This window comes from Xenopus laevis, chromosome 7L (assembly GCF_017654675.1).
Source record: "Xenopus laevis strain J_2021 chromosome 7L, Xenopus_laevis_v10.1, whole genome shotgun sequence".
In the NCBI taxonomy this organism is placed as follows: Eukaryota; Metazoa; Chordata; class Amphibia; order Anura; family Pipidae; genus Xenopus; species Xenopus laevis.
In genome coordinates this window covers 24,257,809-24,284,049 of record NC_054383.1, presented here as the reverse complement: position 1 = coordinate 24,284,049, position 26,241 = coordinate 24,257,809, and the positions used below count along the sequence as shown (strand labels likewise).

The 26,241-nt window shown below is 39.2% G+C and overlaps 2 protein-coding genes across 4 annotated transcripts in view; one reads left to right on the top strand and one right to left on the bottom strand.

Moving 5' to 3' along the window:
- The window catches only part of cnnm2.L (cyclin and CBS domain divalent metal cation transport mediator 2 L homeolog), a 97,802-nt gene extending 87,895 nt beyond the window's left edge, over positions 1–9,907 (top strand). The window contains exons 6-8 of one of the 2 annotated variants that reach the window (XM_018241686.2): positions 2,269–2,331; positions 4,091–4,272; positions 6,234–9,907. In XM_018241686.2, coding sequence (XP_018097175.1) covers positions 2,269–2,331; positions 4,091–4,272; positions 6,234–6,443 — 455 coding nt within the window. In that variant the 3' untranslated portion in view covers positions 6,444–9,907. Of the gene's footprint in view, positions 1–2,268; positions 2,332–4,087; positions 4,273–6,233 lie in introns of both variants that reach the window. The other variant, XM_018241685.2, reaches the window with a different exon arrangement.
- An 11,214-nt stretch (positions 9,908–21,121) lies between these two features.
- LOC121395346 lies at positions 21,122–25,623 on the bottom strand. 2 transcript variants are annotated; one of them, XM_041568676.1, is made up of 2 exons: positions 24,675–25,623; positions 21,122–24,311 (listed from the first exon to the last, which is right to left on the bottom strand). In XM_041568676.1, the coding sequence occupies exon 2, from the start codon at positions 24,045–24,047 to the stop codon at positions 21,525–21,527; it is 2,523 nt and encodes an 840-aa protein (XP_041424610.1). In that variant the 5' UTR covers positions 24,048–24,311; positions 24,675–25,623; the 3' UTR covers positions 21,122–21,524. Both variants share the same exon structure in this region, with proteins under 2 accessions (XP_041424610.1, XP_041424611.1).
- Positions 25,624–26,241: the final 618 nt, after the last annotated feature.

Below are 26,241 nucleotides of genomic sequence, written 5' to 3'. Positions count from 1 at the left end.
GAAAATACGCTAATTAAAATTTCAATTAAATTTAATTATTTGTAAATGTAATTACAATTAAAAGCAGTTTCTATGTGTCTCTTACAATCCCCTAATCTCCTTCATATCATTGCAGCATTGATAGCATTGATTGGTCGGTATTCTCTTCTCCTTCAGCAAAGACTGTACTTCCCACAATGCTCTGCACGTTCCCTGATAGGTCTGAGAATAAATAGAATAGAAGATGGAGGGCATTGTGGGAACTGGGGTCTTGACTTGAGCTGATTTCTGATCTACTGCTTCTTAGAAGACAATAACAAAGGGCAGGCAAACCACTTTCAATTGCAATTAAATTTACATATACATTTTTGGATCCTCTATGTCCACAGGCTGGGTGCTGATGTACAGTAGAGCAAAGTGATGGCTTTTTGTTTTAAAGTTCAGTTCCTCACTTTACTTCTAGAAGAAGATGGCGACATGATGCTCCTGTATTTGGACCCTGGATGGGGCTTTTTTCAGGAGCGCCAGCCCAAAATCTCTGGTAGAGACCTGCATGGGCTGTTTTTTGCAGATGTGCGCCCAACCCGATTACTCCCCACCCACACCTGCTTACCCACATTATTTTCCATATTCATGCACCCTACATCAGCATAAGATTCCCGTAAGCTGGAAGTGACAATACTCAACAGGAGAATTCAACCCTAAACTTTAAAAAACCCTACCCCCCCACCCTACATAGACTCCCCCTCCCTCCTCCCCCCCCAGCCTAAGTGTTACCTCCGGCAAATGGCCCTAACGTTTTACTTGCCCTTCGGTGCAGATGCAGGCATCGGAGTTTACGGGCAATGCGGCTTTTTTCAGGAGGGGGGGTCTATGTGGGGTAGGGGGGTAGGTTTTTTTTTAAGTTTAGGGTTGAATTCTCCTTTGAGAGCAAGATGTCCCCACCCCCCCACCCCAAAGTGAGAGCTTAGTATTTCTAATAGTACTTGCAGTTGTAAATGCCTGTAGAAGGGCAGCTAGATTGGCAATATAATAGAGGTCTGGCAGTGCTGTAATTTCCGCCCCCATCTGTACCCAGTCCAGGTGTGTTCTGTTATTGCTTAGGCAAGTGTACTGAACTGCATGAGTTTATTCTGGTACAAATAAAGCATCTTCCACCCAACAGTAATGGTTTCCTTTACATTTCTGGATTTTCTTTTCTCCTTTACTTTTTTCTGACCTGCACACAGCCTGATTTAGTGCTAGATGTTAAAACGTTTGTTGTTTAAACGTTTTTATTGCACCATCACCTTTTATTCCAGCCACTGCCTAATTGTTAGATGGAATGAAGGTCAGATGCAGAACATTTGCTGTTATTATGCAAAAGTTCACTTGAGCTAACTCCCCAGTGGGACTAGGAACCCTAAGGGTGAACCTTAGGGTGTCATGCATCTCTCTCTGCCTCTGTGGTGGGCTTTGTGGAGATTCTCTGGAAAGCAAAGGGATTTCAAGTCCCAGAATCCATCACTTCAACATGGAACAAGGTGAGGGAGGGGTGGAATGACAGTCGAATGGGTAAGGAAAATGGTCTGTGCCAGTCAAACACAAGCTACAATCATGGTTTATTCTCAATCAATTTCCCTCTTACAGGGAAAGCTCTAGTATCTAACATGTTAGCTAATTCGTAGCAACTTTTTGGTTGGCTTTCATATTCTGCCTTTTTTCAGGTTGCAGTTTAAAATGCTGGTTATTGGGTTGTGTTGAATCTCTATATGGCTTTTATCACTTATTTTTCTATAAAGGTTCTACTCCTCCATTCATCTTCCATTCTGACTTCCCAATAGGGATGCATTGAATCCACTATTTTGGATTCGGACTCCTTCATGAAAGATTTGGTCGAATACTGAACGGATTCCTATTTCGTATATGCAAATTAAGGGTAGGAAGGGGGAAACTTTTTTACTTCCTTGTTTTGTGACAAAAAGTCACACCATTTCGTATGCAAATTAGGATTCGGTTCAGCCGGGCAGAAGGATTCGCCCAAATCCGAATCCTGCTGAAAAAGGCAGAATCCCGAACCGAATCCTGGATTCGGTGCATCCCTACTTCCTAACCACTGTCTGGTTGCTAGGCTAATGGGTACTCTAGCAACCAACAACCACAACAACAGAAAAAAACGAGGACGAATTGCAGAGTGTCTTCCTATACCATTGTCTGTCTATTTAAGATGAGCTACCACTTGCACATTTTGTGCTGTAAAGTACTTACCCAGTTTCCTCCCTTTTCATCTTTTCTTTCCTTAATTTCCAGTTCCCTTGTCCCTGTCTCGTACCTTTGTTGTGAGCAGAACAGAATCGTTAGCAGGTTCTCCAGGTAAATCTGCATGTTTCTATTTAAGCTCCTCTCCGTTGCTTTTTTTTTCTTGCCGGCTTTGCCTAGGAACCTGTAGCACTAACCATGCTTTCTGCAACAAAATCCCTTTTTATAGGAATCTCTAACATCATTTGCAGCGGAATTGGGTACAAACCGGTAACCGTAGCCAAGCTTTTTGTAGCAACTTTTTGTGTATGTTGGAATCTGTGATAATAACATTGGTTGTTTGCAGCAGAATTCCCGTGCATAGGAATGTGTGACACTATTGTTCCATTAGTATCGGAATTCGTGTTGACCTTGTAAATTCCCGCAGCACTAATCTGTCACTATTCAGTCTCACGTTGAACAAGTGCTGAGCAGATACTGGTGTGCTTTTTTCTCTTGCAATGCCCTTAATTGCAAATCATGTAAAAGTACAATTGGCTTGAAAGTTCATTGCTCTTCAGATCAGTATCGGCATTTGCTGCAGCAGTTGTACATTGTGCTACTAAAACATTATCATATCATTATTAGTAGCACTGACCTATTCTGCTGCACTTTGCAGAGATTATACATCAGTCCCTGCCCCAGTGGAGCTTACAATCTACAGTCCCTATCACATTCACATATAGTACGGTCAGTTTTATCAGTAGACAATTTACCTGCCTGTGTGTTTTTGTAGTGTAGGAGGAAACAACACAGACATGGGGAGCACATATAATCTCCTTGTAGATCGGGCCCAGGCTGAAATTAAACCTGGGACCCCCTGCACTACTAGCAACAGGACTAACAATTGCTCCATCATGTAGGGGGGGAATTGATTGGGTTTACTTAAACTTTATTTTATCATAATAATCATATATTGGGCATAGATTGTTGTGTATGGAGAAACTGTTTCTTCTGGTTTAACAATGTGATAGCTGCCATACTTAATACCCTAGCTACCATAGACTGTCAGGGAAAATGGCAGAATGCTGTATTTTCTCACTTCCATTTCATCTCTTTAAAGTGATAGAGAACACTCTCAGATAATTTTCTGTGCGTGTGAACTGGTCAGTAACGAGAAAGGAAAGAGAAAAAGGTGCTACTGTGCCAATGTCAATAACTCCCCAAGTCTAACAAGTGGTCCAGGTGGCCCAGACCCTCAGCTTCAGGGAGCGGAAATAAGGCAAACAAAAAAGGAGCTGTCGGGCACTCATGAGAGCCCATGAAGTGTCTGTAGGGCATGAAATGTGTAGGGCCCGTGGAAATGTGTAGATTTTAAACTCTACGAATAAATATTGTTATATTTATTATACTTTGCCCCTATGGATTCCTTTGCGTGCTGGACAGCCTCCTTTTTGTTTGCCTTAACAGTTTAGTAACACCCATTGTCTACTTAAAGTATATAGCTAAATCCTTTGCCACTTCTAAGGTCACAGGCATTGACCCTCAAATTCAGGGTAGCATAGAGACCCCCCAAACATACCTGATGTCCTCAAGCTTCAGAAATTCCAAACACAATATGTATATACCACCCAACGTCTTGTCACATTTTATGTCTTAGGTAAATTGAACTTAATTTAAAGTTACTCTTCTTTTAGGGGCTGATGTATAAAATATCATTGCCTGTTACTGAGCAGGAAGGATTTTGATAAATAGAGAGAATATGGAAGTACTTCTGATAAATCAGCGACATGGTTCTTTCCATATACCCTGTTGCAGCCCAGTTTGTTCCTTCAGGGTTGTGTGTCTGTATTGTGTTAATTTAACTTTTTATTGTTGTTTTTTGTCATAGCAGAGAATAAATCTCCACCCCGTCCATGTGGATTGAACCATTCTGACTCGCTTAACAGAAGCGATAGGATTGATGCAGTGACACCTACGCTGGGGAGCAGCAACAACCAGCTCAACGCCTCCTTCTTGCAAGTCTATATCCCTGATTACTCTGTAAGAGCCATAACAGACTTGCAGTTTGTCAAGGTATTACTTCAGTGTTTTTTGTTTTTTATTTTCAAAATCCAAGATTAATAAAGGTTAAAAAAATAGTTAAAGACTGACCATGTCTGCCAGACAGACCTCTGTCTAATTACATGGCTATTTATTGTTATGCAGCATATAGGTGTATATGAATCCAAACACAGTCAGTACTGCCAGCCAGCTCAATGGGTTACTGTTCCTTTGTTTTATCTCATAATTGTAGGAAAATACGAAGAATGGATTGTGATCATTTTGCCCTTTTTCATCTCATTAACTATAAGGTGTTACTAACATACATACGAAGTATATCGTTTTAGAATGGCAACCTGGTCCACTTAAGATTTCCCTGAATCTTATAGGCCGTTTATGTAAGGTTGCCACCCGTCTGGTATTATACCAGTATTACAAATTTACTGGCAGTGTAGTAGCCCATAAATTTGTTATACACTTAATATCAGCCCCCAATCCACCCAGAATCTACTGTAAATTTACCCTTTTGCTTCCTTTTTTTTCTTCCCTGATCCTTCTGGAGGCAACTGTGATGCCATAACTCTGCACACTTCTGTCATCATCCTGCCGCTCTGACATCATGGTCCGCCCCCTTTGTTGCCGTCCCTTCCACTGGCCAGTATGGATCCCTCTGAACAGCCTACCTGACCAATATCTGCCTGAAAGCTATTCATTAAAGCAGAAGGAAAGCTTTATTCACTGGGGGCTGCCAAATGTTCGACACATCCCACTGATTATAATTACTTGCCTTATAGGGCTGGTCCTACTGTTAGCTGAAAACTGCACTGGCCCTGGGTGCCCATCTGCAATGAAAAGCTGAAGTTTAAACTAAAAGCCAACTTATTCACTCTATTGCACATGCGCTGGCCTGCAATGAAGGCAGAGTTAGAAGATTTGTGGCTCGTTGCTCATACAAAAGTAATCGGGGCCAGTGCAGTTTTCAGCAGACTGGAGCACCAACCTGGGGTATTAGATTAACAGTTATAATAACTGAGAATTGCCTAACATTTGGCACCGTCTTCTCCCACCCCAGTGATTTTAACTATTCTTGTCCTTGAAGGAAAAACCTTTTATTTCACCAAGTGTCTAGTACATTTCAGTGCTTAACAGTTTTCAGGTAGGGTTTGTGTTATCAGGATAATTATGTGCAGTGCATGTTGGTAATTTTGTTAACACCATCTGTCATAAAAGTCTAAATTAAGTCTTTTTTTTTCTTCAATCATATCCTGAAATACAGAGTAACCAGATATTTCTTCTACTTCTAAATTATGCAGGCCCTTTATATTCCCAAACCACTCATCAGTCCCAAAGTATTGTTGTTATAGCAAACACAAGATATTACGAAGCCCACTAAGAGTAATATCACAAGGCAAATGAAAAAAGAACTCATACCTAAAATTCATAAATGGCAAATTCACTATTTTGGATTCGGCCGAACCCCTGAATCCTTCATGAAAGATGAAACGTCACATGATTTTAAGGAATCGGATTTGGTTCAGCCAGGCACGAGGATTCAGCTGAATCCGAATCCTGCTGAAAAAGGCTGAATCATGGCCAAATACCGAACTGAATCCTGTATTCTCTGCATCCCTAATCATAAAGCACATGGCAGGGATGTTCAAGATATCCTAACTCCATTATGTCCTCTTAATCCTCCACAAAAAATGCAAAAACTCAATCCAAGCCACATTCTGCATTCACAGATCTAGTAGTTGGTCTAGTAGTAACCAAAAACAGCCAGGTATTTGTATTTATTTGCGCTAATTGCTTATTGGTTTGCTAGTTTGTGATATATTAATTCGGATACATACAGGAAGGCTGACTTGTTATACATTGGTGCTATAAAACATTTAATTGATATTATTGTAGTAAATTTTAGTAAGTATACAGATCGTCATGCTGATGTGTAATGCCATCTTTTACTTATTGAATTCTCTTGTTTATCTGCAAATTAGATCACAAGGCAGCAGTACCAGAATGCGTTAATGGCTTCACGTATGGACAAAACGCCCCAATCCTCAGACAGTGAAAACACTAAAATAGACATGACTCTTACTGAGCTACATGACGGCTTAGCAGACGAAACAGCGAATCTGTTAAACGAACAGAACTGTGTCACACACAACAAGTCCAATCACAGTATGCACAACGAAGGTCCAATTTGAGAGGGTTCAGCCCAGCTCATTGACATTCAGGACTGTCCTCACTTCATTCTCAAGCTTCCTTCACTGCAACTGCGAACATCTTGAGTAATATGCCGAGTGCCACCCAGCACTCTGAGACCAAAGATTCTGAGCCCAGCGGTGGCAGGAACCGAAGTGCTTAAAACAGGAGCAGGAGAGAGACATCAGGAATAAAGCAAATAATAGTAATAAATAAAAACTAGGGATTGGTGAGTGAGACCAAATCATGATCGAACTAAAGAAGACACCGTTTATCCCCTTATTAACTCATGGCATTTGCAAAAAAAAGAAAATGTTAATTGGTAATGTTTTGATATCAGAACAATCCTAATGCAGCCATCACTACTGCAGTATTGTGATTGAATGGCAAAAACTCAGGCCTTAAATACATGCTAGCTTGGTTCTCATAAACTCCAAAGTGACTGGCTTATTTCACCTGAAATTTCACTGGAAATTTCAGCCAAAAAAATAACCATTTGGTGTTTAAAGAATCAAATATCATAGGGTAATTAATGGTTTCCCTTTCTTCCACCTCTTTGGAAGGTGTTTATTCTTTAACAGTGGAAACCTGTAAGAGTACGGGTTGTTTTGCAGAAAATTTAGTTTTTCCTTCCAGAAATTAGAAGTCTTATGTGTTAGGATGTCCCTCTGTTTTATACTTTCAAATCTAGACCTAGATGGATACCAAAATTCATTTTTTGCTTGTAATTCTGTTTAACTGACATCCCTTGTACACTGAGCAAATATTAGACATGCACCGAATCCACTATTTTAGAATTCGAATCCAGAATCCTTTGTGAAAGATTTGGCTGAATACCGAACTACATCTGAACCCTAATTTGCATATGTAAATTAGGGAAACTAGGGGGAAAGAGAGTAGAAAAAAAAAAAAAAGAGTAAAACATAATTGACTTTCTTGTCGAGGCATTTGGATTCGGCTTAAAAAAAAGAATCTTGGTCAAATCCCGAACCAAATCCTGGATTCGGTGCATCCCTAGCAAACATAAGATACAGATCTTATCATTTTTAACACTGGACGAACACAAAGATATGTCAGATTTCAAATCGTTTTCTGGATTTTTTTTTCTTCCAGAAAACAAATTGTAATGTAAATTTAAACAAATATATATATGGATCATTAGGATTTAGCATGAACTATCCAGCGCTGTTTGCATTTGGGTACCAGATTTTCCAGACTGAGAAAACGTAGCAAAATTATAAAAAAAAGAAAAAATTACTTATTTCCCGCCTGATTCTTCCATTCCCCATCTTGATATTTGCCCTAGTAGCCCAGAACTGAGCTGAGTGTCAGTGCCTTATGATTAGGTGGTGAATATTCCCTTGTGTAAAGCTGGGGATAATGACCAAGATCGTTGAGTGTTTTTATTGTTCAGCTGTAGACAACTGTTTTACAACCGTACAAAGAACACATTTTGTTGGCTTCTTATTCATTGTGCAATTGTCCAAGTGATCACCGAGCATCATAAAACACTAAACTAGAATATTTCTCCAAATCATCAACCACCCTGTGTGTGATACAGCTAAAAAGTCACAGGGAAAGGGTTTACTCCATATCTGAGTATGTTTGGTATAATCTGTTATCATGGCGTGTAAATGATCCAATAGTTTTTGCTTTAGTTCTATATTTTTTAGAACCCGCAATATCAATGCAATTTCTGGAGAAAAGAAGTATTTTAATCCCCAATGTTTGTTCTCTGTGCGAGTCTCTCCAATAATGTTATCCAGCAGATAAACAAAAAGGTGTTCTACGTTCAACAAAAATATTTCTAATATTTTTCTAGAATATGTTGTGTTTTATGTACTTCAATGATGTTTTCAATGCTGCTATGTTAGCCAGTCTTAATGATGATATGTGTGCTACAGGTGATGCCCCGCCAGATTCTAGAATTATGTGCGGAATACAAAGCTTACTGATATATAGGGAAAGACAGATTAGCCAAAAAAATTGGGATATACCATTCAGAAAACTTTCTCTTGCTCTCTAAGAAAACTAATGTATGGTGTTAAATGTTTTTCTTGAATTTCTGGCTCGACCTTCGCCGGGAACTCTGTAATGATATTTTCATTTGTTACACTATGGGTTGGAGGATTATTTGTTTGTGCTAAAAGTAATATTAAGTGGAAATTAGGGACTAGCAGGTTAAGTGTATGATAGGTTTGCCACCTTTCCCCCCGACGAACTTCGGGGAAGATGGGGCCGCGATGTAGCGGGGGGCGGGGCAGTAGAGACGGAACTGACATCAGGAGCAGGCTATGACATGGCCGATTGCCGCGTCAATCTCCAGAAATCTTGCCCATTTTGACCTGAACAGCCCTTCAAAAAACCGGGTCAAAACCAGACAGGTGGCAACCCTAGGGTATAACTTGTGCAAAGAGCTTCTTCTAGGAGACTTTTGGTACGTTCCTACTGTATCCTTCATATTATGTGGAAATGATCAATGGAATAGTCATTGCTATTCTCAAGAATTATTATTTAAGAATTCTAGAGCATTCCCCAGCTCAGTTAAATGAAACATTTGCTGACTTTAGAAATAATTATGGATGCACCAAGACCTAAGGAGCCTATTTATCACAAGTCAAAAATATGTTGTTTTTTTCGCAATTCAAGAATATCACGGCATTAAAAAAAATTATATCAAATTTTTGGGAATTTGAGTCTTCCAAATTTACAGTTTTAAATTAAAAAAATCTTGAACATTTTAATGACGCAAATAATCAGCTAAAACCTGATGAGCTTCTATAGAAGTCAATGCATTTTTAACATTGAAACCCATTTTATTCAAGTTTTTTTTTTTTTTTTTTTTAAATATTTAAATGACCAAGTTTAATTTGAATTTTTTTCCCTTATATTTCTAAATAACTTTGAAAATAAATCTGTCTCCCTGAACCAAATCCAAGCCTTTAAAGCAGGAATCCCCAACCTTTTGAACCCGTGAGCAACATTCAGAAGTAAAAGGAGTTGGGGAGCAACACATGCATGAAAAATGTTCTTGGGCTGCCAAATAAGGGCTGTGATTGGCCATTTGGTAGCCCCATTTGGATTGTCAACCTACATTGAGGCTCTGTTTGGCAGTACACCTGGTTTTTATACAACCAAAATTTGCCTGCAAGCCTGGAATTCAAAAATAAGCACCTGGCTTGAGGCCACTGGGAGCAACATTCAAGTTGTTGGAGAGCAACATGTTGCTCACGAGCTACTGGTTGGGGATCACTGCTTTAAAGTAATGTTATTTGAATGCTCTGGACAATTAAATGCTATAATTTTTTAATGGTGTTCAAAATGTACAGAATTCTCATAAAATTTTAACAATCAATATGCAAATTAGGGTTTCGGATTCTTTTTAGGTTTCGGCCAGATCTTTTGTAGAGAACTTGGTATTTGGCCGAATCTAAATATTTGGAATTTGGTGCATCTCTAGAAATAATAAAATATTTGACTACTGTCAAGAGGAAGTGATAATAACACTTTTATTAATGTTATAGAAGCCATGTTGTTTTCCTGTAAATGAGGTACCTGAGCCTTTGGTAGTGGTGGTGGTACAGTGGGGTCTTCTCCAATGCAATGGTGCTAGACAATCAGATTAGAAATTATACTATATATATATATATATATATATTCTTGTATGCATATGATTCTCCATTTTTGTGTCTGATGTTGCCAAAAATGTGTGTGTGTGTGTGTTTATGCAGCCCCTACTGTGAAGTCACTAAGACGTCCCATAACCACATGACCATATAAGGCTACAGACTCATGATTATTCCCTGTAAGATATACAAATATAAGAGATACTGTATATAAACACATACATCACAAGCATACATTTTACTCCTTTTAGTTTTGGAAAGTGATTTAGCATTTGGGGAGGGTTCACCTTGTTGCTATTTGTTCAACTGTGTTTTGGCAGCTCTTTATTTTACGCTACAGGACCGTCCTATCCAAGGTCAGGCTTAAGTTGACCCATAGACAAGGGAGGGTAGTTCAGGAATCCCTAAATACCTCTTCATTAAATGGAGTCTGTTTTTAAATCTAGGCCCTTGGGGTAATGTCCCCTGTAGATATTTTGATTGCCTTAATTTAATCAGGGGAAACTGTTGTGATCAATACACTGTTCCTGTGACTTTGGTGATGCATTGGTTGATATCTACAGCGTTCCAAGTTTTTGAATCTCTGCCATTTCTTCTGAGAAGGTCGTGGCTATGGGAAAACTTCAGGGGCTTTGTAATTGTACAGTCCATCACTGGAGTAGACTGAGACATTTTGTATCGGGCACTGATGACGACGCCAAGTAATGGTTTCATGATAAAATATCTTTATTTTTTTCGCAAGTATTTTTAATACGAAACAAAAGCTATTTTTCTCCGGTTTCCTATGTTTTGTCATTATTTCCTCCTTATTATGAAAGACATGATTTGAAGCAGCTGCTAGCAGGTCTGTTACAGCGGGTCCTTGAAGCCTTTGTCGGCCCACTGGTAGAGTGAATAACTATGTAATGGTTGGGGGCTCTTCCATCGATGGCCCAATGGGTTCTTCAAAGATGAGTTTGTTTGGGAAAAGGTTCATCTTACTGGAGTGTTGAGAACCCGAAAATGATTCACTGTGTTTAGCGGAATGTCAATGTCGAGTAAGCCATGTCCTCTTACTTATAAATGAAAAAAATTGAATATAATATATTTTGCCTATTAAATAAATTTGCTATATTTGCTATAAGTTGGTGAAGTGTTTTGCCAAGAAGGTAATTCCAGTTCAATGTGATTGATGCCTTATGTATATTTTTGATAGCCTTTTAAATGAAGAGTTTTGTGGCTGTTTTGACTTGGTGGCACCGCCATTATGATGCTTTGCCTTTATTATGTCCAGAACCAGTGTCTGGGCACGAAAATATGCAAAACCTTAGAGTTTGATAATTACATTTTTTCAGCTTTCCACATACTGTATAATTGATTATATACATTATAGAAAGATGAGTGTCTTGAAAGTGGAAGACCTTGAATGAAGTTGGTTAGGCTGAAGAACAAAACTCACTCTCTGGTGGAGATGGGTGAAACTTTTGTTTGGGGACCAGTAGAAGGCTTTCTATTGGAGAACTATAATTATATATGAACAGGTATGGGACCTGTTATCTAGAATGCTCCGGACCTGGCGTTTTCAGGATGATGGATCCTTCTGAAACTTGGATCTTCATACCTTAAATCTACTAGGAAATCATGTAAACATTCAATAAGCCCAATAGGCTGGTTTTGCTTCCAATCAGGATTAATTATATATTAGTTGGGATCAAGTACAAGCTACATTTTTATTATTACAGAGAAAAAGGAAATCATTTTTAAAAATCTGAATTATTTGGATAAAATGGAGTTTATGGGAGATGGCCTCTCTGTAATTCTGAGCTTTCTGAATAACGGGTTTCCGGAGAGATATATATATATATATAGCAAATGATCATTCTTTTATCAAGTTTTATCAAGTTTCCGGAGATATATATATATATATATATATATATATATAGCAAATGATCATTTTTTTATCAAGTCTAAGCCTCCCTAAATCTTAACAATTTGTCAATCCCCCCTAGTGCTAGAAACTCCAGCAACAATTACCTGTACCTGCTGACCAAACTCCATAAACCTCCAAAAACCTCCTGTACTTTTGTGTTTGTTACATAGATTGAATAGAATTGTCATTTACTTTCAATAGCCCAGCAAACCAACAATGAACTGATATACTGGGGCTCATTATTCAGACCAAAAGCAGCTTGCCTGGGTGCAAAGTGACCAAAATGTTGGATTCCACATAAAATATTTATGAATTTGATCTGTTGAGTGCAGAGATTTTTGCTACTATTTATATATAAAGCTTTGAGGACAAAGTACTATTAATTAGCTGCATGATGGAACATGATTGACCAATTGCTCCTCCTTCAAGTGACATTTCTGTATAGAATATTAATTTTACTACACAGAAATCATAATATACCAGCTACTTGGCATAAGCTTTTCCTCCAACAGAGAGTCCGGCTAAATTGTTAAAAACCATTGGAAAAAGGCATTCTTGCATGTTCTTATTTAGCAATGCAGCAATGATCCTGTAGAGTAATATCTTACTGTAATTTACTAATAATGTCCCTGTATTACATGACACTTTATGGATTTGCATGCCAGTTTTACTGTATTGTTTGATGATTTTAATGATAGAAATTCATTCTCAAACAGATTGTCTCTTTTTGCTTTATGTCCTCTCCATCCCCCAATGTGACTGTAATGTGCCGTTTGTTACTAACTGCCGGCCAATCTCCATCAGTATAAATATCTTTATGGGGTCCAGTGTTGTTGCAATGCCTTGAAAAATGTGTCATGTGGGACCCATAACTGTTTGGTCATTGATGATGGATCTGCATAGACCTGATACTCTATGGCCATGGAATTTTCTGGCTGCCTCTTCAGTTAGGTGATAGTTCTTCCACCATATAATGTCCTATATGGATTGTAGGTCTGTGAGGGCACCATTCCCTAGTCACAAACAGTTCTTATATGAGAAACCTTGCCCTAGTGGGCTCATCGTTGACTAGTAGACTCTAGTGAGGGCTGTAGCCTAGTCACATAGGCACAGACCATGGGATTCCCAATGGGTGCAATGTCTTTATGGTTCTTTTATGACTTTTCATTGTCCATTTACCATTCCCAAGGCTTATATTAAGTGTAGCTAATATATAATATGTGTAGCTGCCGTGGGCCACTGAGTGCCCTTTTGTCATGGAGCTGCCTTGATGTGCAACCAACTTGATCAGTTTGCTCATTCATTGTTTTTCTTTGGCTACTTTTTTTTATCTAGGATTAAAAACCTGTTTTCATAAAAACCCAATGTCTTCATGTTTGAGATTTCTCTTGACCTGTTAGTGAATACATTTCCAGTCCTCAGCCATATTCCCCCCCTGCACCTCCATATTATTTACACATTATTACTTATATCTTCACTTTATTCTGTACTTTAATCATTTAGATGATAGTTAAGTTAATGTAAGGACCTCACACAATGTAAACGGTGTCTTGGAACTAAATTCTGATTTGTTGTTATTGAATTGTATATGTATTCTGTGAAAGACTCTAGAAGTGTCGTTGTGTTTTCCCATAGGGAGCCAATGACTCTTCTGCATGGAACAATGCCCGGATATATGTACTAATGCATATTTGTTTGACAGATTGGTGCTATAAGATGAGGTTTTCAAGGAACACACCAGAACCTTGAATTCTTTTGCCACCGCTGGGCATTTGCCGTATCTTGCCATTCTGGTTTTGCAATAGAAAAGTCCAAATTAACTCCACCTATCCATTTGCTCTGTTATAGGGGCAATATACACTCACACATTTGTTCAGTACGAGCACAATATGTAGGGCTTGTGTTTACTGTTCTGCCTGTTTTTTTTATTCAAAATCTATATTTTTTTTTTCTTTCTAGTGTTGACCAATTCTTTTGTCTTTTTCTGCTAAAAAAGCACTTACAGAGCATTGCTTTGTTTTCATCCATTCTACTCCAAATGAGAAGAGTTGGTTTAATGATCTCTGTAGAAACAAGCCCCTCTCTTTCCCCAGCTGCAGCCTTAGGTTTACAGCTAAGGAGGAGTTTGCTTTATAGAACCAGGCAAGAAGTAACACAATATAGATATTTCTTAATTAAAATAACAGTCCAAAAGTTCAAGCATACTCTTTGCCCATTGAACTCTTGTTGACTATGGGAGGGGGATGTATACTCACCATTTAATCTAGTCATTTGCTTTAGTCCCAAGATTTGGTACTGGTTTTGTTCCTTCATTCATCTATTAAAGTTCTGTTGATTTTTTTTGTTGTTGTTTTATGCCTGTAAAGTATTGAAATGTTGTGTACCAGTAAGTTCTCACTTGATAGCAACCTCTTTGGCATCCAAAGGTTAACCACGGATTCTGAAATGCTTAGCTCGTCGGTGAAGACCAGCAAACTCAACAGATACTCGGTACTCTTCCTCCACTAGTCAGTCAAGTCCAACGGAGAGAAAATGGTCTGTCAGCCTCAGAGATATTTTAATGTAGCAAGGTTTCCCCCCCCCCTTAATTTTAAGATGTTTGCACAGAAATATGTTTGTTGAAGTAATGTATCCAGCACCACTGTGAATGATTCATGCACTCCTGGTTTGTTTCTCTATATATTCCCTTCCCTCCAGCCAATGGTAAGGAATACTCTAAAGAAATTCTGGTCCTTACCACTTGGCTAACAGTGGGCATTGCCAAAGTATTTCACTGTTCTCGGTGTTGGACTGGCCCACCGGGATATCAGGAAAAGTCCTGGTGGGCCCAGGTGTCAGTGGGCCTCTTGCTTCTAACCATTTGGCCTATTTCATGGTCATTCCCTATTTCTTTAAGGAGCTTAAAGGGATACTGTCATCGGAAAACATTTTTTTTCCAAAACGCATCAGTTAATAGTGCTGCTGCAGCAGAATTCTGCACTGAAATCCATTTCTCAAAAGAGTAAACAGATCTTTTTATATTCAATTTTGAAATTCTGACATGGGGCTAGACATTTTGTCAATTTCCCAGCTGCCCCTGGTCATGTGACTTGTGCCTGCACTTTAGGAGAGAAATGCTTTCTGGCAGGCTGCTGTTTTTCCTTCTCAATGTAACTGAAAGGGATACTGTCATGGGAAAAATTTTTTTTTCAAAATGAATCAGTTAATAGTGCTGCTCCAGCAGAATTCTACATTGAAATCCATTTCTCAAAAGAGCAAACAGATTTTTTTATATTCAATTTTGAAATCTGACATGGGGCTAGACATATTGTCAATTTCCCAGCTGCCCCAAGTCATGTGACTTGTGCTCTGATAAACTTCAATCACTCTTTACTGCTGTACTGCAAGTTAGAGTGATATCATCCCCCCTCCCTTTTTCCCCCAGCAGCCTAACAAAAGAACAATGGGAAGGTAACCAGATAACAGCTTCCTAACACAAGATAACAGCTGCCTGGTAGATCTAAGAACAACACTCAATAGTAAAAACCCATGTCCCACTGAGACACATTCAGATACATTGAGAAGGAAAAACAGCAGCCTGCCAAAAAGCATTTCTCTCCTGAAGTGCAGGCACACGTCACATGACTTGGGGCAGCTGGGAAATTGACAAAATGTCTAGCCCCATGTCAGATTTTAAAATTAAATATAAAAAAATCTGTTTGCTCTTTTGAGAAATGGATTTCAGCGCAGAATTCTGCTGGAACAGCACTATTAACTGATTCATTTTGAAAAAAAGTTTTTTTCCCATGACAGTATCCCTTGAATGTGTCTCAGTGGGACATGGGTTTTTACTATTGAGTGTTGTTCTTAGATCTACCAGGCAGCTGTTATCTTGTGTTAGGGAGCTGCTATCTGGTTACTTTCCCATTGTTCTTTTGTTTGGCTGCTGGGGGGGGGGAGTGGGTGATATCACTCCAACTTGCAGTACAGCAGTAAAGAGTGATTGAAGTTTATCAGAGCACAAGTCACATGACTTGGGGCAGCTGGGAAATTTACAATATGTCTAGCCCCATGTCAGATTTCCAAATTGAATATAAAAAAATGTGTCTGCTCTTTTGAGAAATGGATTTCAGTGCAGAATTCTGCTGGAGCAGCACTATTAACTGATTCATTTTGAAAAAAATTTTTTTTTCCCATGACAGTATCCCTTTAATAATGGAAGAATAAAGTATAGTATGTAGAGATAAAAGACTAAGAGAAAAGAGAGGTTGAGTGAGGAGAGGAGGAATAATAGTTTGGAAAGTGGGTCTAAGGTTTTCTGGTGGGTCCCTGGCATCCCAGTCCAACACTGACTGTTCTACATGACATTCCTGAAATGAATGGTCACTACTAGAGTCTGAGCAGAACTCCGACCATGATAATGAAGAACTAATCGATGAATTCCTTAATGGTCAATCCAACACTAAGACTTCTTCTAAGTACCAGTGTGACTACTGACTCCTACCCCAGTGTTCCACACGACTCCATGTCCTGACGCTTCACCATAAACGATTGTTACGCCAAAGTAGCCGTGGAAAGCCGGACAAAGGAAGTACATAATGTGTAGCAGGAGCTCATTTTATTATGCAACGGTCTAAATATTCCTTTTTTTGTTGTTGTTTTGCTTCTGATGAAAATATTGTAATACGGTGCGGAATGATGAAGGCGTGTCATTTTAATAAAGTCATCTTTGTACTTTCATTCCTTATCATGAAAATGTAATTTCTGTTATTTTTGTTGATTTTCTTTTGTTTTTAAATGACTGAATACCATGTGCAATGCATTTGTGTGTGTTCCTTTCTATCTGTAGCATATTGAAGGAAAACGGCAACACCGCCCTCTTATTAACCAGAACTTGCCAAGCCTTAGGGATAGCAGCAGAGCTGTCTTTGGTGGGGTGCAAACAGGGGCTACCTCTCATAATGGGCCACACCCTAGATTCCTGCAACGGGTCAGGTACCCACGGGTTACCCGCAAAAAAAGCGGGCACCTTGTGGAATGAGGGGAGGATTTTCAGGTGCGAGTATACCCGCGAGTCTGCAATATAAGATACATTTCTTATCTTATGTAATATTGTCTATATTTTACTCCTTTTAAAGTTTTACAAAAATTGTATCCGTCCCGCCCACTTTCGATGACGCCACTTCCGGTTTGCAGCACCATCACTTCCTGTTTGATGGTTGGCCGGTTTGCGGATAAGGCAATTGCGGGGTCGGGTAGCGGATCAAAGTAGGTAAATATGCGAGTTTGGGTCGGTCCGTGTCTTAGCAATTGGTTCCGCGCAGGACTCTACCACACACAGCAGCCTTTGTAAGTAGGGACAGAAATGTAGGGCAATATGGTGGCCGAAATATCAAATCTGGACTATATTCCAGTCTATTCATCGCTGAAACAACTCCTAACCATAGGCACTAGAATTGGGCAGCATAGGTGGCATAACGGGGTGGGCACATTTCCCCCATGAAAAAAAAATTCCATCTAGTTCCCATTTGCTGTTGGCCAGTGGAAGTGGGTTCAGTAGTGGCAAGTGGTAGCGTGGGGTGAGTTGGGTTGAAAAGTTCCTTCCGATCTTCCATAGTTCCTCAGTTGAAGTAATAAATGTACAGCAGTTGATCAGCTTCATAGGCCATAAAGGACATACAGAACAAAACTCCAGCAAAATAACATGAGGGTACAGTGTAGGTCACCAGTGTGCTCCCTAAATTAAAAGAAACTCAGAAGATTGGTCCTTATCTTATTTGCTAGTTTTCTCAAACACCAGGCAATAGGGTTTGAGTGGAAGGTCATTAGCTGTATTGGTAAATGAGCAATGGCCTCATTCTACACCCATCCAACCATGCACATAATTGGGGTCGTACCATGGAGAAATAGCAGCCACTTGCTAAAATAGCCTCATGCGTTTTGTTCACTAGGCACTTAATCATAGGCTACTGTATGTGAGTAGTAGGGGGCCAAAGACCCAAAGAAAATAAATCTTCAAAATACTTTGCTTGTAGGTGCAATCTATACCCTAATACTAGCGCTCTCTGTATGTTAAAAAGACAATGCATGAAAAAGCAGAGTCTTGTTCTGTGATCCTCATGGGGCCAAACACAGTGACTTGGCCAAGAGTCTTTATATGACATTTTATATGATCCATTCATAGGTGATTCATCAATAGTCTTAAACCTTCAGCCAATCCACTTTTCTCAATGAGTCCTTGGGTTTTTATTGGGTTAATATTGGCTTAACACTTGCTCTAGTGTCATGGTTTTCACAAGGACCAGAATTAATATAATAGACCCCAACTTTTGCCCAAGTACTCAGAGATGGATTTATACCCTTCTTATAACTTCTGGGTATGTGGTAGCCATTAAAAATCTGACTCTCTCTGATATACGTCTCTTCCTTGCTAACTAACTTCATTTTCTAAGCACAGCATCATCATTTTTGTGCAAAATTAATTTTCAGCCATTTAAAAACGAAAATTTTGAAATCTAGAAAGTGAAAGATGTCCAATTCCAAAGAATTACTTGGCCAGGGCAGATTTTTACGGGCAACATCTTCTTCGGTCTTCTGGTGTTCGGGAATTTTCAGTGACTTTCAGCGCATGCGCAGTTGACAAAATCCCGAAGACTGCTTCAACTGCGCATGCGCCGACACGGAACTTACTTCCCGTTGAAGACCGAAGAGAAGTAGATGGCTGCCGTGAACTACGATGCCGTAAATCTGCACCAAGGGGTAAGTAAAAAGTAGGGATGCACCGAATCCACTATTTTGGATTTGGCCGAATCCTTCGTGAAAGATTCGGCCGAATACCGAATTCTAATTTGCATATGGGAAGGGAAAACATTTTTTTACTTCTTAGTTTTGTTAAAAAAGTCACGTGATTTCCCTACCCGCCACTAATTTGCATATGCAAATTTAGATTTGGTTCGGCCGGGCAGAAGGATTTGCCAGAATCCTGCTGAAAAAGCCAGAATCCCGAACCACATCCTGGATTTGCTGCATCCCTAGTAAAAAGTTAGGGGCATTTATCTGGGGTAATACCTGGGCTGGGGGTGGAGGGGGGTCTATGTAGGGAAGGGTTTATTTTTTAATAAGGAGTTTACTTCTCCTTTAAAGTGATATTGCTCAATAAAACCTTTCCTCCAGATCTTCAGGGCCAGCGGATGAATTAATAGGCAAAAATGGGAATCGGATCAGTGTAAATCTGGTTCTGTTTTAGCGGCACAGAACAGTTATGTTCTTTTTCCCCATGTTTGGTTATAGGGTAATACATTAAATGTAAAATCACTCAAGAATCTCTTTCTATAAGATAACCGGTTTAGATCCCACGGATAGGGATTTCAAGCCATTTCCAGACATTGTGCAGACCCAGTTTTTATGGAATAATAAAGTGTCCGTTGTGTGTTGTCACATGACATGAACCAATAGAGGGATAAAACAGGATTCCTTCCCATTTAAAGGGCCAGTGAGTGGATCGTTTAAACCTGTGACTGCACAGACAATGTTGTATGACACGGGGGGGAGTTCTCAGTATTGGACCTTGTGTGTTCTGTTAAATCTTCCTGCTCGATACCCACACACTTCAGACTGACTGATATTTCAGACTGTGTTGTACATACATCTAATGAAGCACAAAATCTGCAGATGAAGTGTAAACGTTCAATGGGCTGATTGTTATGCAAATTAATTCTCTGATTATTGAAATGATGTTGTAGATTTGCAATTTCTTTTATTTATTTTGTATCATTTTGTTTATATATTTTGTGATTTTATTTTTCATTTTCATTGTGCTTTTTTATGTTATTCTCATTAGATAAACAATCATTGCTATCTGTTTGGCGTTTCTCTTTATTTTCCCTGATTGGTCCCTATGGGCTGCCATCATGTTTCTGTTTTATCCCTCCTTCTCTTCAGCGGAACACAAAAGCCCCACGGGCTTCTACAAGCCACCTTAATACTCATGTACTAAATACTGTCATTTTTATTGGTTGCAGGAATTTGTATTGTGATGACTGCTTGAATGGGATCTGCATGACCCACTTGTACATTAGAACAACATATACATACATCCCAACATTTTGGGGGGAAAAAGAGGGACAAAAAAAATGTGCTGCGATACGCGTGCTGATTTTTTTTTTTCCGGCCATGCCTATTTTTGTGGCCACACCCCCTAATTACTATGTTCATTTTACAAAATTTGGCAGGTTATAAAAGTTTGAACATATTTGTGTTTTTTTTCCCAGTTATTACAGTTCTGCTAATGAAGTTGAATTGCCCTTTAAGCTGTCTAAATTTTCCCAAGGGACCTCCTTATCTAAATTGTTACACTTACTTATTTGCTTATCTCAAAATTATTACAAAGTATCTTAGGTGCACCTGGTGGCTGTTCTGGGCTCTCTGCCAAAAAGCCAATTTAGTTAGAAAGTTTGGTTCTTTTTCTGGCTGTTCAGTGCAGAGAAAGTCGGGACTTTTCAGTACAAACGAGGGACTGGGGGTTGAGCTGTCAAAAGCGGGACTGTCCTGCAGAAAACGGGACTGTTGGGAGGTATGCATATGCGGATACTGTGGCCCTGCCCATCGCGATACCTGCAGAAATTCGGGTGGGCCTCAGAGCTGGTCAGGTCCTTCGGTAGCCTATGTGACCCCCAGTCCAACACTGTAGGTGACTGGTAAAGCCACTCCTTATTCCACTTGATGGTATAATTCTTTCATAAGAGCACTGTGTTTCCTTAAAGGAGAAACAAACCCTTAATTGAAAAAAAACCCTACCCCCCTACCCTACATAGACCCCCTTCCTTCTCTCCCCCAGCCTAGCTGCCCCCCCCCCCGGGCAAATGCCTCTAACTCTTTACTTACCCCTCCGTGCAGATTTTGTCCAGCGGAGTTCATGGGCGCCATCTTCTTCTCTTCGGTAATCTTCGGAATGAGACCGGCAAATCGGTGCATGCGCCGAAACTCACGAAAATTGCAGAAGTGCCGGTCTCATTCCGAAGATTACCGAAGAGAAAAAGATGGTGCCAATGAACTCCGCTGGACAAAATCTGCACAGAGGGGTAAGTAAAGAGTTAGGGGGCAGCTAGGCTGGGGGGAGGGGGTCTATGTAGGGTAGGGGGTAAGGGCTTTTTTTTATTAAGGGTTTGTTTTTCCTTTAAGAAAGTGAGATAGACTGGAGCCAACAACCACGGGATATTAGAGTAAAAGAAGAAAGTCTTTATTTCCAAGCATCTTTAAAAACACAGACAGGCATTCTCCTGAGGCTGTACAACTAAACCATGACGTGTCTAGTCACCTGACGCGTTTCGTGCCTCTCTTTGGCACTTCATCAGAGGTGGAGTCTGTTCCTAGCTCTCTGTCTTATATAGTGAGTACAATTAAAACAATACACCCATTAAAATTAGCATATTACACTCATGGTTTGTTTTCAGGCTACATTTTTTCTATTTCCTCTATATATCTATATGGGAACATTTAGTTACAATTTATATAATAATCGGAATCTCAATAAATACAAATTATTCCAGTAATTTTGAATTTACTTAGGTTTAAAGGAAACATGAAACCTCCCAATCACTATTCAATCCTTGTGGGAGGCGTGTTTTTAATGTGAAAATCCAATATACCTCCCTTTGATCTATTTTTTTCTGCAGATCTCCTCCTCTCACCCCTAGTTTAACCAGTTCTATACCTTGAAATTTTATTAGGTTGAAATTACCATTATGATTTAACATGATATGTTTACTTATAGCTGATACTCTCCTATGGTTATAACCAATGTGGTCCAAGTTATTCAGATTAATAGGTGTGAGATGTTCTCGTACCCGTTCTTTTAAAGATCTGCATGTGCGGCCCACATATTGTATGCCACATTCACACGTTGCTAAGTAAATTACACATTTAGAGTCACAATTAATGTAACTACGTATAGGGTAATTTTTTCCAGTTACAGTGCTGTTAAAGCTTTCTTTTATCATTATATGTTTACAAACCTTACATTTGTTTTTACCACATTTATAGCACCCATTTTTGTTTAACCATAGATTACTTTTTTTTCCCGTTCTTTTGTGTGAGTATAGGCTGGGGGAGACATCACTTGCAATTGTTCTATTACGTTTAAATACATATCTAATATTATTCAGAACTGATTGGTCCAATAGTGGGTCCATTCTGAGGACCTCCAATCTTCTATTAATTATTTTCTTAATCTGATTTGCTTGACTACTAAAGGGAGTGATAAACAATGTTGATTTTTCGTTAAAGTGTCTTTGCGAATTATTTGTTTTTTTAGCTCGCTTGCTATTAGATTTTTTATTTGAGGTTCTACTTAGGAGATCATGTCTGGAGGTGGCCACTGCTCTCTCATAAGCCTCTTTGATATCTCTCGTATCGTATTCCCTCTCCAGCAGTCTATCCCAAAGTGCCATGGCTTGGTCCTGAAAGGCATCCCAAGTAGTGCAAATACGTCTTAGACGCAAGAATTGCCCCACTGGTATGCCCCTCAGGACCGATTTGGGATGACAGCTGTCGGCTCTTAAAATGGTATTTCTCATAATGGGTTTCATATATACATCACATTCTATTTTGTCATTAATGGTACCCTTCAGAGAAATATCCAAAAATTCAATTTTGTTTTTTTGCCAATTATGTGTAAAATGTAAATTATGATTATTGGTATTACAGTATTCCACAAAAGTGATTGCTTCCTGTTCAGTACCCTCCCAAATTATAATCAAATCGTCTATATAACGTTGGTAACTTTTTATACAATGTCTGAAGGGGTTAATGTGTCCATAGATGTTGCACCGTTCCCACCAACCCATTACTAGGTTAGCATATGTGGGGGCAAATTTTGCCCCCATTGCGGTGCCCCGTCTCTGGAGGTAAAAAACCCCATCAAACATAAAGTAGTTATGTGTTAGGAGGTATTCAATACTGAGCAGGATAAACCGTTGTGTATCTGTGTCGTAGATATTTGAATATAATAGCCAAAATTCAATGGCCTTCATTCCTGTTTCATGCTGTATACTGGTATATAAAGAAGTGACATCTAGTGTCAACCAACTATACTCCGGTGACCAGTCAATTTTTTCCACTATATTCAAGTAATGGCCAGTGTCTCTTACATATGATGGCAACAGTTTAACTATGGGTTGTAACATGTTGTCAACAATACGAGAGAGATTCTCATTTAAGCCGTCAATACCGGAAATTATAGGCCTCCCTTTAACATGTTCAATCCCTTTATGAACTTTTGGTAAAGCATGAAAGATAGGTATTTTAGAGTTGTTGGATATTATTTCATCATGTTGGTCTTTGGTAAAGACCTTCATGTCCACTCCAAAGTCAAATATTGTTTCTAAAATAGCTTTATAGTCATTAGTTGGGTCACTGGGTAACGGCTCATATGTCTCACAGTCATCCAATTGCCTAGAGCATTCCGCAAAATATTGTAGTCTATCCAATACCACCACTGATCCGCCTTTATCCGAATTTTTTATTATAATTTCTTTATTTTGGGACAGCTCTTTTAATGCTTTTTTTTCCCCTTGGCTAATATTGGAATTAGCTTTATATTTTTTTTGTACATAATTAGTTTTGTATGATAGTTTTTCTAAATCCTGTTCAACTAATTTTTGGAATAATTCAATATACTGCCCTCTATGTTGGATTGGGTAGAAGGATGAGGACCGGGCTTTGTCAATTTTCGTTGGGGTCACTTCTGTAAAAACATTTCTATCTAGACATGCATCTACAACATTACATACATCAATAAAGTTAGAGCCATCATATGTCATATTGTCACTTTCATCATGTGAATTGGAGTTTCCTTCTGAAATAGAATGTGAAGTATCGTTACAAAGAATTTGATCTACATTATGTGTCTGTTTGTGAAAGAAGCGTTTCAAAGTGAGTTTTCGTGTAAATCGGTTCAAATCCAATACTGTGTCAAAAAGAGAAAAATTATAATCAGGTGAAAAATTTAGGCCCTTGTTCAAAAGGCTAATTTGTGATGGTGTTAAAGTGCTAGAAGACAAGTTTATGACATTATTAGGCTTAGACATTTCCATACTTATCTCTGATCCCCTCTGTCCCCCATCCCCAGTCCTGGATCCCCACTGTCCAGAAATCTCTTGCGCTTGGCGTTTAAAAAGACCCTGGATTCATCTCTCATCGGATATTCGGCGTCCTCATCGCTGGTATAGGCTGTGTCTGAGAATGACACTCTACTGGATCCAGTATCTGAATATGTGTTACGTGATCCTGATTTCTTCTTTTTAAAAGTATAGTTCTTCTTTTTCATTGCAGGTCGTGGTAGCTGAGGTGGTCGCATCCTGTGCCAAGTATAAACATTGTCATTATCAAAATCAATTTTATCTCTGTTGTACTTTTGTTGTTTGATCTGCATGATTTCATCCTCATTGTTGTTCAATTTTGCCTTTAATTTTTTATCTCTATATATGAAATCACTATTTCTTGGTAGATTATTCATCTCTGCTTGTAATAAATAAATTTCAGTCTTTAATTCTGCATGTTTCACTCTTTCCTTATTAGCAATCAGTGTCATCAAGGTTATAGAACAAGTGGTCAATGCTTCATTCCAGGCTGTTATAAATTCATGATCTTTAGGATCAACTCTAAAAGCAGGGTATTTATTTATTCTCAGCCCCCTAGGGATACGTTTCTCTTTAGTATACCTCTCCATTGTAGTGTAGTCCCACCAAGTTCTTTGTTCAGCCAGCATCAACTTTTCCAGCTGATAGAAGATTGCGGACATAGATTTGGATTCCGAATTATAGAAATTTGTAGCACCTGCGGTAAATAAAAGATCCGCTTTGTTTCCCCTTGTATCATTTAAAAATTCAATATCATGCATACAAAAAGCCTGTGTGTTAGCAGTCTCTGATGCCTGTTCGTGTGCTTGGTCCGCCATTGTAAGCGTTGAACCGTAAATTTTGGTGCGTCTAATGGCTGAAAAAATCAAGTCAAATATAACTCACTCCCCCGGTATTTTGCAATATATTAAGCAATGTCCAGCTTACCCTTCTTCGCGGTGTTGTTTTAAAACCAGTTCCCAGGTATCATGGCCGTTGTGTAGCGGTCCCTTAGAAAGACGCAGCAGTTGTTGTAAGGCAGCCTCTCGCCACGGACAGGCGCGTATCCCTCTGCGTGTGTGTAACCACGTGATGTCCGACCGCTTCAAACACACTGTTCCTCTTAACCTGGGAGCTGGCGACGTAGAGACGCTGTCGTCTCCCTCACTCAGCAAGGGTTTGCGGGCATGGAAATTGCGGAGACACTCCCAGTGGCTGTAGTTGTCTCTGTATTGCTCGGGGTCAATAAAGTTGTTAATGACAATGCAGTTCACCAATACTTTCCGCTTACACTTCCGGATCTTCGTGTAACATTAATATAACAAAGTTAACGGACTTTCAAAAACAGGTCCGATGATATGCAGGACTTAAGTCACATGTATAGCGGAGTAAAAACAACTTTATATGTATTTATTACTCACACGCGACTGGTCCGCATCTATCCTCGTGGTGGCCCTCAGTCAGCCAGACTCCGCACCTGGCAAATTGGCAACATCCAAGAAAGTGAGATAGACTGGAGCCAACAACCACGGGATATTAGAGTAAAAGAAGAAAGTCTTTATTTCCAAGCATCTTTAAAAACACAGACAGGCATTCTCCTGAGGCTGTACAACTAAACCATGACGTGTCTAGTCACCTGACGCGTTTCGTGCCTCTCTTTGGCACTTCATCAGAGGTGGAGTCTGTTCCTAGCTCTCTGTCTTATATAGTGAGTACAATTAAAACAATACACCCATTAAAATTAGCATATTACACTCATGGTTTGTTTTCAGGCTACATTTTTTCTATTTCCTCTATATATCTATATGGGAACATTTAGTTACAATTTATATAATAATCGGAATCTCAATAAATACAAATTATTCCAGTAATTTTGAATTTACTTAGGTTTAAAGGAAACATGAAACCTCCCAATCACTATTCAATCCTTGTGGGAGGCGTGTTTTTAATGTGAAAATCCAATATACCTCCCTTTGATCTATTTTTTTCTGCAGATCTCCTCCTCTCACCCCTAGTTTAACCAGTTCTATACCTTGAAATTTTATTAGGTTGAAATTACCATTATGATTTAACATGATATGTTTACTTATAGCTGATACTCTCCTATGGTTATAACCAATGTGGTCCAAGTTATTCAGATTAATAGGTGTGAGATGTTCTCGTACCCGTT

Excerpts from the sequence above, each read along its gene's own strand:
- LOC121395346 (XM_041568676.1), bottom strand. The coding sequence starts at position 24,047 with ATGGAAATGTCTAAGCCTAATAATGTCATAAACTTGTCTTCTAGCACT.